At 33.2% G+C, this 12,189-nt stretch overlaps 3 protein-coding genes across 3 annotated transcripts in view; 2 read left to right on the top strand and 1 right to left on the bottom strand.

The window, feature by feature from the left end:
• LOC106720312 (laccase-5) overlaps window positions 1-1,541 on the top strand; it is a 44,070-nt gene extending 42,529 nt beyond the window's left edge. Inside the window, exons 7-9 of the mRNA XM_014514933.2 lie at window positions 96-311; window positions 571-801; window positions 1,106-1,541. Coding sequence (XP_014370419.2) covers window positions 96-311; window positions 571-801; window positions 1,106-1,272 — 614 coding nt within the window. The 3' untranslated portion in view covers window positions 1,273-1,541. The remainder of the gene's footprint in view (window positions 1-95; window positions 312-570; window positions 802-1,105) is intronic.
• A 2,306-nt stretch (window positions 1,542-3,847) lies between these two features.
• On the top strand, window positions 3,848-5,450 carry LOC106720153 (glandular kallikrein). Its single transcript, XM_014514735.2, has 5 exons — window positions 3,848-3,851; window positions 4,056-4,198; window positions 4,418-4,569; window positions 4,650-4,861; window positions 5,113-5,450. Exons 1-5 carry the CDS (start codon window positions 3,848-3,850, stop codon window positions 5,448-5,450), a joined length of 849 nt encoding a protein of 282 aa, XP_014370221.2.
• A 180-nt stretch (window positions 5,451-5,630) lies between these two features.
• On the bottom strand, window positions 5,631-11,508 carry LOC106720152 (laccase-2). The gene is made up of 9 exons (XM_045686881.1): window positions 11,243-11,508; window positions 10,415-10,765; window positions 10,120-10,330; window positions 9,679-9,842; window positions 7,717-7,877; window positions 7,181-7,388; window positions 6,738-6,938; window positions 6,307-6,445; window positions 5,631-5,932 (listed from the first exon to the last, which is right to left on the bottom strand). Exons 1-9 carry the CDS (start codon window positions 11,364-11,366, stop codon window positions 5,698-5,700), a joined length of 1,794 nt encoding a protein of 597 aa, XP_045542837.1. The 5' UTR covers window positions 11,367-11,508; the 3' UTR covers window positions 5,631-5,697.
• Window positions 11,509-12,189: the final 681 nt, after the last annotated feature.

The raw sequence follows: 12,189 nt of genomic DNA, 5'->3' as shown, positions 1-12,189 counted from the left end.
AAGTTATAAATTATGCATAGATTAAAACATCTAAGCAAAATAAAACTGACGATCCACGCATTATTGGATCGCTGATCATTAATTTATTTTTCCAGTTGGTGGTTTCGGTGGTGATCACGTATTGAGTTTGGTGGACGAGATATCGTATGTGGCAGCTCCTGCGCCGCCGTTGTCTCAGATGCACGAACTCCCCCCTGAACTGTTCTGCAACGGCGACAACCGGCCCGCCAACTGCCCCGTCGACTGCCGCTGCACGCACATGATCGATGTACCTCTCAACTCCGTTGTTGAAATTGTCCTCGTCGACGAAGGTAATTGATACTCAAACTGCCGTACTGAGGTCACTTACTGTAGGAATAGTATGTACGCTAAGGAACTACTTATGTAATCACAAAAGGAGTTTGAGTGTAGCAGAAAATCGTGAAAATATCACATTATTTTTCTACACTAGTTGAATAAACTTTTATAGTCCACTCGCTAATGAGCCTTATATGTCAACTCAAATTTTCTACATTACTATGATTTTCCCAATTCAAGTATTCATTTCCCCTTATCTTTGTATTTTTCCAGTGCAATCGCCAAATCTGTCCCATCCATTCCACCTTCATGGTACGCCGTACAACGTCATCGGCATGGGTCGTTCCCCTGACAAGAATATTAAGAAAATCAACCTCAAGCACGCTCTGGATTTGGACAGGAAAGGCCTATTGAAGAGACAGTACAATCTTCCTCCATTTAAGGACACATTGGCTGTGCCGAACAATGGCTACGTTGTTTTAAGATTAAAAGCTGATAATCCAGGTAAAGACAGAATAATTATTTCTATGTTAACTTTAATAGACCAACTTCCATACTGAAGAGATGTCTACCACTGAACTACTCTAATGCTAAAATGATGACAGTTCTAAATTTAAATCCTACAACTCTTAATCTCAGTGTAAGAAGTAAGGATTCAAAAAGAAGAGCAGTCATTTCAAACTATTTGCTTAATATTCTGTAATTACCTTAAAGATTTATTTTTATAGTGCGAAAAAGCGCCTTTCCTGGACTCTTTCATCATTCAAGATTCAAATGAAATCAATATGTTTTTCTCTTGTTATTTCAGGCTACTGGTTGTTCCACTGCCACTTCATATTCCACATAGTAATAGGGATGAACTTGATTCTGCACGTCGGCACGCAAGCAGACCTTCCGCCTGTGCCCCCCAACTTCCCCAGATGTGGCAACCATCTGCCAGCGATCACGCCTGCATACTTCCCAATACTTCATTGAGAATGACCAGCCAACCGGCTTAGCCGATCTTCTAAATGGTTCTCAAGGTTTTACTAAGTACCTTATAAAACGAACGAAAGTCGGTTTGGTTTACAATCCGATTTGCCATATACCGTTCCATCGGTAAAACGTTGCAGTGTACGAAATATTTTTTTTTTGTTATTTCTGTAAATATTTCTATTAACGGTATTTACTTAGAATATTATAACCACGTGAAATGTCTTTTATTTCACCGTTACTCTAGAGAAGGCCAAAGTTTTTCGATTACTGACCTTAAATATGTAATTTATAATTACTTAATCTGTTGCAAATATATATGTGAAAACATTTTTTCATTTAATATATTATGTATTATGTTTTTGTTGCTTGTTTTCTAGTTTTATGAATAAATATGTTGTAATTAAATATTTTTAGTTTTAAATATAGTTTAGTAAAGTCAGGTGTAAAATGTTCCATTTCTAATTATACATAGTTCGAGAAATTAGAAATATTCAAATTACTCTTTCCATACGACCATTGTATTCGATTTTTATGCATTGATTGGTAGCTGCAAAACAGTATTTTTTCTAACGACAATAATTTATATTTTCATGGCCACAATTTGCAATTTGCGTGACAGCAATTTATAGCGTTCATGAATATAATTTATAAGCGAAATTGGTACCTAGCCCCTTTTCCGCTTATGCATTATGCTAAAATTATTAGATTAACAGTTAGAAACGTTAGATAATCTATACTTAACATAATAAAGCGTAAACACTTCGTTAAACGTTCTTTATAATGCAGGATCTTAGCAATTACGGCATATATTTGATTTTTTTTTGTAATAGAAAGCCCTATACTTACGATACGCTTTAGGTTATATATTTTCACGCCATAAGTCTTAAGGGGTGCGTTAATTGAAAAAAATTGTCATGCGATAAAAGGACAAAAATACCATGGTATCTCAACCAATAGCAAAGGCATGTAAACAATAAAACAAAGTTTTCTGTGTAACAAAAATGAATGGAATTTCATGCGAAAGAAGCCTCACCAGAGCAGCTTGTATTATAAATATGTGGAAATGTTTTGGAGCTGTCAACAATTTTCATCTTAAATGTAAAGTCGAAATAAGTTGAAATTGGAATGTATTTTATTCGACTTTCAAAGACTGTGAACCGTAACAAAAGTTACTAGTTCTTGGTTCTTTGAATACTGCTGAATTCACAGTAGTGTTAATAATTTCTCTTGTTGTGGGATTGAAACCGGGAAACTCATAAGGTCTCGTTTTACTTAAGCTGGATTTGCGTTTATTACAAGATTTTATTTTTTATTCCCTTTATTTAGCATCAAAATAGCTCGCCAATTATTATACTGTATTAGGGAAGTAAGACTGATGAACCACTATAATTATATAATCTAAAATTATAATGAATGGAAAACATAACCTAAAATAATCGGTTTTAATTTAATATATTAAATATGCCTTTGTTATGTATTATAAATATACACAGAAAGAGAGTAGTACACTTATTTTATATACTTGCCAATATTTAATGTATTAAGAAACGGCTTAACTCACGTTTGATCGTCTTAAGCCGATCGAGTTAAGCCGTTTCTTAATTAATTAATTATGATGTCTCACGAAAGTTTAAACAATTTAATATTTAATGTCATCAAATGTAAATCTAGCTTAGGCCAAACGTTGGAGTCTTCGGCGACTTGACACAGAGTAGCATTTTAATGTAAAATGGACTACTGTGGTAGGGATGCCACGAGGAGTCTTATATATTTAACATGTATCTTGTTAATGTATAACAGTGATTTGTGTTAAATTATGTTCATTGACTAAGAATTAAATAATAGTCATCTAGACGTTGAAATAAAAAATACCAAAATAAAGTTAACATTTTTATTTATTTTAAAATATCCATGACTTACCTATTATTGCATCATCATATCGCTATCCTTTTCCCACTCGTATGATTCCTACGAGAAGAATATTTAGCCACTATGACAACAATTATTTCTATAGCTCGGCAGCCTCCCTATCCGTTAATAATAATTAAAGCAACAGACCGAGCCAAGGCTCCTGAGAGAACCCTCGAGCATAATTAATCTTAAACGAGTGCTCTGAAGAAAGACTTTCAGTTATAGAGTTCTCGTATATTACATTATTTTTCTAGACTAAATCCATTTTTATTAACAAAATATTTGCTTCAAATGTTACACTGCATACCTGATTTGTTAAATATTGTAATTACCCGTATACATGATATTGAGTGCAATAACAAACTTTAAAACGTTCAGCTACTCTAGCCAGTTAATTGATAAATTTAGTTAAGTAAATCCATTTTTGGAAGCCAATGAGTTCTTAGAGTAAGTACAATTCTAGCATGTGCTCACGATATAGTAGCTTTTGATGATTAACAAACAATTTAGTTGCAATTTTAGAATGTAAATATAAGTATTTTTTATCACATTTGTTAATGTTTTGAATATATCCATGACCCAGTAGTTTGGCGCCCCTGCAAATAGTCTTTTTAAATTGTTCGATGGCAAACATATTTTTATTAATATCACAACTACAAACAAAATGGGTTCGAATGTAACCCTTTATTTTATTTTATTTATTTGTCCACCATTTCTTCTTACAGGTAAATACAAGGCCCTTTTCTGTTCTATTTTTCCCAAATATAGATTACTAGTAAAATAATAATTCAATTTTCATCTTTTTATGAATAGTTAATAATGACTCACTTCAATAAACGTGTATTATAAACCCAATTACATTTAAATTCTAGCATCGTTCAAAGAAACAGTGCCTCGAGTCACTGGTGGTCACGAAGCATCTCCCTACAGTCATCCTTATATGGTATCACTGCAGAAAAGGTTTCTGTGGTTTCGACTTCATATTTGTGGCGGCTCGATAATTAGCAAGAATAGGGTAAAATGACTTTTAAATATATTACTATCGTATACCTTGTAATAGGTATTAATGTTACGTCATTTTACAAACTAAAAAATAAGCTAATGGGAAAAAAAACTGACCAAAGGAAGAAGATCAATTCACCGCTAATCCTTTTTCTGTCGTAATTAATAACACAAATTTTAGAATGCACAGAGTGTTATTGTGGAACCAATGTAAGTACATCGTTATTTTCAGATACTAACCGCGGCACATTGTGTATCGGATTCATTTCTAATGAAATGGCTGCCTCTGGATGCAATTGCAGGAATTCATAATAACTATTTCTTGGGACCACAAGCTCAAATAAGGACAATATTTAAAAAATATCCACATCCTGATTACAACGGGTAATCAATTTTACTAAATGCAAAACTATATCTAAAATGATAGTAAATTTAGTAAACATTCGAATATTTATATTTTACAGAGGTATTGGATCCCATGATATCGCAGTTCTGTACACATTCTCGCCGTTTAAATTTTCACGGGAATTACAACCGATAAGTTTACCTAATGATTTGAAACTCGAGCAACAATTACTAACAATATCGGGCTGGGGTCTTCTAAGTACAAGCATGTTTATGTTAGATTTTCCTGAAAGGCTTCAAGAAATTGAAGTTACATATCTCCCTTACGAAGGTAATGCTTGAAATTTTAATTAAAAAAAAGATACTAATAATCGTGTCAAAAGTAGGAGACATATCTTTTTTGTTACAATTATGTATAGGAGAAAAAAAGCCATTTCAAAATAAATCCATTCGTTTCATAGTTACAGTGATATGCTAAAGACAGGGTGTTTTTAAAACTCCACTGTTTGCGTGAGGGTAAAAAATTTAACTATCTAAATAAGAAAAATCTAAAGATTGTTACATATTCTTGATTTTTTTCAGATTGTTATGAAGCTATAGAAGGCGTGAAAGACGAAGATGAAGTAAATCCTCTAGATGAAGAGACACATATCTGCACAGGACCAATCACTGGTGGAGTAGCCGCTTGCAGTGGAGATTCCGGAGGACCTTTAGTTTTACACATTGTTAAAGATTCTAACACAACAAAAGAATATGATAGCAATGAAGGTGTAACTATTGAAGATTACAATAATTCGACAGTTGTATTACTGGGGATTGTTTCATGGGGCATAACGCCATGCGGTGAAGTAGGTGCACCAACAATTCATACGAAAGTATCCTCTCATCTTGATTTTATAAACAATCATATGCGAAAATAATATATTGTAGAAGTTCAAAAATATTTGAAGTGCTAGTTCAAAAAAGAAGTGGAAATATATTTCTGTTTTTACAGCAATACACTTTTTTGCTTCTTAGATTCATCCTGATTTGAAAAGTTTTGAAAACATCAACTAAAAATATGTTAATTAAATTTAAATCAAAGTATATTAAGTCTTATATCTTTTAATATATTCTTAAACAAAGTAATCCTATTAAATTTAATTATATTCAGTCTATTGTCCGCGTTTAGTTTAAAAGTACATCAGCGGGTTTATAACCACCACATTTCGGTAAAACATCAACGACAGCTTTAGGAATGGCTACTGGAACATCGATGAGTATGGCGACAGGTAATGACGAGAACCCACAAGATCTGCACTCCAACATCCAATTGCCCCCTCTGTCCGCGTTCAATCTTACTATCGTGTACCCTTTGTTTGGTACGATGAATGTATCCTTCATTGGCGGATTTCTTAAATTTCTGGAAAACAAATAGTGTTTATGCTGATGACATCTTACTTTACCTGTACTATAATAATGCATATTACAACCTCTAAATTAGGATATTCTCCGAGGAACTCCGTGAAGTAAGTACATATATGAGCTGACGACTATTATTGTATATAATTTATTGAACCATGACCATGCCCAGCCACAACAGTAGTGCCACAGTTGATAATTATTTTGGTTAAAACAAAAGAGCAAGGAGTGTTTGAGACATACAAGGACACTTATTTTGATTAGCATGTGCCAAAAACATTAGTGGCAAATTTGTTTGCCTCAATACATTGAAGAAAATAACAACGTAGTCCTCGAAAATAGACGTTGGTTAACAATGTTATTGAAGAACCGTACCTTTCGATCTTTCCTCTTTTATCGAGTAATTGGAACTCTGATTTTGAAATTGGTTTACCGTCTTTACTTTGTCCGGTGGCCACAACTCTCATAGAATACCCATGCATATTGAACGTGTAAGAATCATTGCTTCCAAAACCTGTAATGGATAACATTTTTAATTAAATTAAGTATCAATAGATATGTATTTTTGATGATTTCAAGAAAGAGGTTCTCAATTCGTCTGTATGTTTCTTATTTATTTATTGTGATTACATACTCAGTAACAATAAACGCAATTGTCTTTATATGGTCACTTTTTCATACTACATTTTTCATTTAACTTTCTTTGCTTGCTCGGCTTTTTAATTCTAAGTCATTGGTTATCTTTTGCGCAATATCTAATTTTCTACCTTTCTATCTTGTACCTATTGAAAAATGTAAATGATTACCTTCGTTTACAATAACCAGTTCCACAACTTTTTTGTCAGTTATTTTCAAAACTTGTAAACATTGTAGTTGTTTATTCATCATCTCATCGCCAACGTTACAAATAATATCAGGTCTTACGCTGTGTGGTTTAATAAGGTACAGGCCATTTGGATATAGGAAATTTTTATTGTTTATTTGTATTACACCTCTGTCTTGTAATGCTGTAATTTCAAATATTTAAAATTAAATTACCAACAAGAACACTGACCATTTTATAATTGTCTATACCTAATAATATCTAAGCACGATTTAAAATAGCTCTAAAATTACTTATTCTCTAATTCAATATTTTCACTGTTGGAACACATTTACAACACATATGGTTTGAGTTTATAAAACGAATATAAGAATATGTTTTATACCTTTGTTTGGTAATAGAAATACACTTTATCTTTGTACTTACAAACGGCGGCAGGATAAAAGTTTTTCTTTGGTGTAACATCGCTTAGATATCTGTAATCGTTGTCTTTATCATTAAATGGTATCATATGTCTGTCGACTGCCAAATATATAGATTTAACGTCTTTGCTGAGGTTTTCTTCTTGTAAAGATAATAATCTTTGGCCGCTTATGGTCTTTTGGGCATTAGACGGTACGTCACTGTTAAGAGTCTGAAATTATATTAAAAAAAGTTTATTAAACTTTTAATGCATAGGTCGACCACAACTTTTATAATAATGTAAATAACAATAGTAGACACCAGCAACAATAAAATCTGTTGCACAAATTGACCGACTCAACCAGTAAAATTCCACGAACACACAGAAAACAAGCGTGTAGTGCATGCCAGAGGCTTAATTTACTTCTCTGTCCTCTCCCACCCTTTTAATAAGGTAAAGATGGGAAGGGGGAATGGAGAAGCAGTCGCAAAATACTGTATCGCCATCATGTCGTGCCATTGGATCGCCATTCCTGTAATAGGTTATCAGATGAATTCACCTTTCCCCCCGGGCCTTGTTCTAATAATGACGTATAGTTGAATCCTGAGTAAAGCAGCATGCCGTGTGCTGCCAAACCTTCGCATTCATTGCTTCCGCGTACATTTACCCAGTAGCCACCGCTCTTGTGCACCGCTTCCACTACTACGTCCATGCGCTCCCCTGAAATAATTAAAACAATCATAAATATAACGAGAACAAACCAAAGGTAATTTATATATGAATGTGGAGAACTTAGTAGTAGTCCTTGGAAGAGATTGATGGATTGAAAATGGACGATAAAGACAGGGAGATAATGATGATGAAAATAGGCACCATCTGAAAGATTATCCCCATTGATTTTGTGAAAGTGGTCGCAATAAGATTTTCACTCTGTTATATTTGATCAATAGAAACTCTATAGAAATACATAACAGTGAGTTACTCGTACTTTCTTTTGTTTACATTTTGTTACAGTAAGAAAGACAAATTCGTATTTAATAACTTAGAAAGTAAATTTAGGCGAGGCAAAACCGGTTTTAGCGCTGACCTTAAACTCGTAAGTGGACCAAAAGAACATGAGCAAGACCAAGAGATCATTATTGCCTTTCTCCTCTCTTTTAGTTGCGCGGTGAAAACAGTCTCCAAACATTGCACTTTTACATTTTCACTGACTATTCCGTTTTGGAATGACATTGGTGATGTTTTGATATTATCTTCCTCGAAGTGTCGTTTCGAGTGCAGTTTACAAAAAATAGTTAAAGACGTTTAAGGCATGCCAGTACTAGGCAGTAGGCTGACCAGGCAATTGTGACAGCCGCTAATACAACTAAACTACAACTAAAAAATATAATTTACTTTTGATTAAGGACTACAATATTAAAATAAATATTGGTAGCTTATGCGAATCAATAATTTGATTTAGTCGTTAATCTTTTTTCTTCTATAAGTATTATATAACTGCATATCGTTTGTTGACGATATAAATAACATTAGTTGGCTTGCGCCATGCTTATTACCATGTGCAGAAGTGTCGCAAAGGCAATCTGTCGTACACTCTATTTTTACTTCCTCAAACTTCTTTCGCCTGATGGTTGTAAGAAAGATCCACATCATTGCGGAACAACGATAATAATTTACACAATATATTAGTGAAATACGAATGGTCTTCCTTAAGAATTTAGATTGTGCAAACCTCACGACCGTTTCACTGTTGCGGTTTCAATGACAGAGAAAGTAAACAAGCATTACGCATTTTATCAAGTCATGTTTGCAGCGAAAGTTGCCATATTCCTAGGTACCAAAAGGCCATCAAAAGAGAACAATTTGATATTTTCTGACAAAAAAAATTAATTAAATACGAGACAGGAGAGATGAGGTAGGACCAAATATAAGTCCGTTGTCACTGTCTACCCCTATGGGATACGATCGTGAGTTGTGGTGTTGTTTTTGTTGTAAGTATACAAGGTTAACATTTTGAAATATTTTTGTGCAGCAAATCACTTGTAGGTTACCTTGAAACACAAGATTGTAAATGATTTCACGAGCGTGTAGCGCCTTTCAAAACAGAATGCAGTTATACTTCCAAGTTACTGCTAAGTGAAAGAAAAAGTCGTCTCGGATACCTATCCATAAAAGCTCTCTCTGCTTAAATATTTGTAAGGTACCAAAATATACTTAATAATATTAAGACTAAAAGATCTTTGAAAATAAAAAATAAGCTGAATTCAATGCGAGAGATGGCGTGTTCTTAAGAATATTACGTATAAATAAATTTACGGCCAAAGTCAATATCCGATCTCGATAAGTATTCTAATTCTATGAAACAGAGTACAAAAATTAATCTATCTTTTCCTCTGATATTGCGATATTTTAAAATGATGATTTTTTTTATCAATTGGAGAAATGTGTATTAAAATCATTGCGTATAATTAAGAAATGGTTCCAGATCGATTATTGATTTCGGCAGATATTCATTACGTACCTGGATAAAGCATCACTTTATCCGCCGACATCGGTTTTACCGGTTTGCTGTCGCTAGCTATAACGATCATTTGGTGGTGCTCGATGTCAACTACCAGTGGACATTCAACTGCTATAGCGTTTATTAATCTCAGACGATATGTGTATCCGGGTATGACAAAAATTCTGAAAAGTAAATACAAATATTTTAAGTAATAAGAAAATAATTTTATAACGAGCTAAATGATAACTATGTAGTTGAAATCATACAAAAAACAGATGCGTTACAGATAATGTAATTATCTTATAATAAGTTTTTATTCAAACATTGCGCAGTAACTCGATTGTTGAAGATTTTTTCATCAAATCACACTCTTAAATATAATTTACTTTTTGTACATCTTGGGTAGCGGCGGTACGCATACAGCATTGTTTCATAACAATCATAAAAAATTAAACATACTTCACACTCTTTTCTTCTCCATTTATTACTAGTGAATCAGGTTTCAATTGATTTCCATCTAAATTTCCCGATAAAAGTTCCGAAAACCTTGCTGCTATTATCAAAGTATGTTCATTGCTTCTGTCATAATCGTATAATGACGAATGTGGTTCTAAAGGCTGAGGTTGATCCACTATCAAGGATCCATATAAGCCGTCACTTTGATGAGCCACTGAAAACATAAGAGAGAGACGTCTATTTTATATTGGACATCAACTTTATATTAGAATAATACGAATTGTACAGTAAAAAATACCTGCATCAGCATGATAGAAGAATGTTCCTGGAGATGATGCGATAAAAGCGTATTCATAGGTAGAGCCAAATCCTATAGGACACTGAGTGACCATTGGTACACCGTCCATATACGGCGTACCTTTCTGCTCTACACCATGCCAATGTATAGTCATGTCTTGACCGGGAACTTTGTTGTGTACTTTGACTATGACAATGTCATTGACACAGACATGTATCGGTGGGCCGGGCGTCATGTCATTGATGACTAGCGCTGGCCTTCCGTCATCACCTACTGTTGGCTCTATTTTGAAATGATATTGACATCGCCTCGGTTTCACGTTGAACTTGCAAGGTCGATAACACGATTTGTCTGTTGAACATTTTGAAATCAGCGAACAATACTTAGTGCGCCATTTAATAAATCAACTACGTGTTAATTTTTCATTTAAAAATGTGATAGTAAATCAAATCGCTTAATAATATTAAATGTTTACTTAATTGTAACTTGATCAATATTTTTATTTTGTGGTTTTATTTATATGATCCGTTTTTGGCGATAAGCGCAACTCAGCGTAAATCTATGTAAGACATTTAAATGTACTGAAATTGAGGTAATAGTAATTTTTAACAGTTTTAGTATAGATAAAATTCTAATTAAATTAACTTGATTCATAATTGTGTTTGATTTTCTACGTTAGCTAAAAATCAATAGATAAAAGTATCTACCGATATATATAAATTCTATTGGTCAGCATTTTTTGTTTAAACACACTTTAAAATGATATTTACAAATTATTCATCACTTCCTAATTATTTCAACATAGATCTGCAAGTTAATAACAATTACCTGCACTTTTGGTTGTATCCGTCAAAAAAATGTTTGTGTTCCCTGGATCTATACTTTCTATGGATGCTTTGCTATTATAGCTCACATTAGCAATAACAATTAAACACAAAACAAGTAACTTCATTTTTAAAATTAAAATTAAATTGCACCAAAAATAAAACTATAACATTTACACTATAGCATCATAATGTAGTGACATCCAACCTTTTATTACACTTATTTGTTTGTTATTTTCTTAATAAAAATCGAAAGGTTATGCGCAAAATGTTAAATCACATACCGCATTGGCTGACGCTTCGAGCGAAACTAGCTGAGCGAGTTGGATGGAAACATTTCTAGTCTCCCTCCCTCAGTTCCGATCGTTTCATACGTTTGCACTTAACTCGTTCCGTTAGCAATTTCGAGATGTAATTCAATTAATTCTTTACTTTAAGCAAATAACTAAAGGTTAATCGGTAGTGGGCAAGCGGGCTTGACTTAAGCTAGACTAGTCACCCAGCTGGGTGTTTACACAGGTACCTACTGGACGACGAAGCAAACGACGACTTAATTAAAAACGAGGAGTACCTAGGGTTTTTTTTAACAAAAATATTAAAGTGGATATAAAAATAAAAAACCGTTTGTCCCACTTTCCGATAACATTTACGTCAAAGAGTCAAATGAGTTGAAGAATTTTCATAAATGTCAAGGTTACATATAAAGAAACATTATTAATTTTAGATTATAACCAATTTGATTCGTCGACAAACTTTATATTAATAATAAAATAATAAATGTAACAAACTTAATTCACAAAACTAATAAAATTAAGACGTCAAAGAATCACACGGTAGGCATACTAGGATCAAGTATATACAACTATTCTTTATCTGAGTAGTCAAAGAATTGATCTATTCAAATTGTAACTTACCCACTAATCTTAACATTATTTTTTATAGTTAACCTTA

Source organism: Papilio machaon, chromosome 4, assembly GCF_912999745.1.
Source record: "Papilio machaon chromosome 4, ilPapMach1.1, whole genome shotgun sequence".
NCBI classification, from domain to species: Eukaryota; Metazoa; Arthropoda; class Insecta; order Lepidoptera; family Papilionidae; genus Papilio; species Papilio machaon.
The sequence above is the reverse complement of the archived record's forward strand: the minus strand, read 5'-3'. Positions and strand labels throughout refer to the sequence as shown.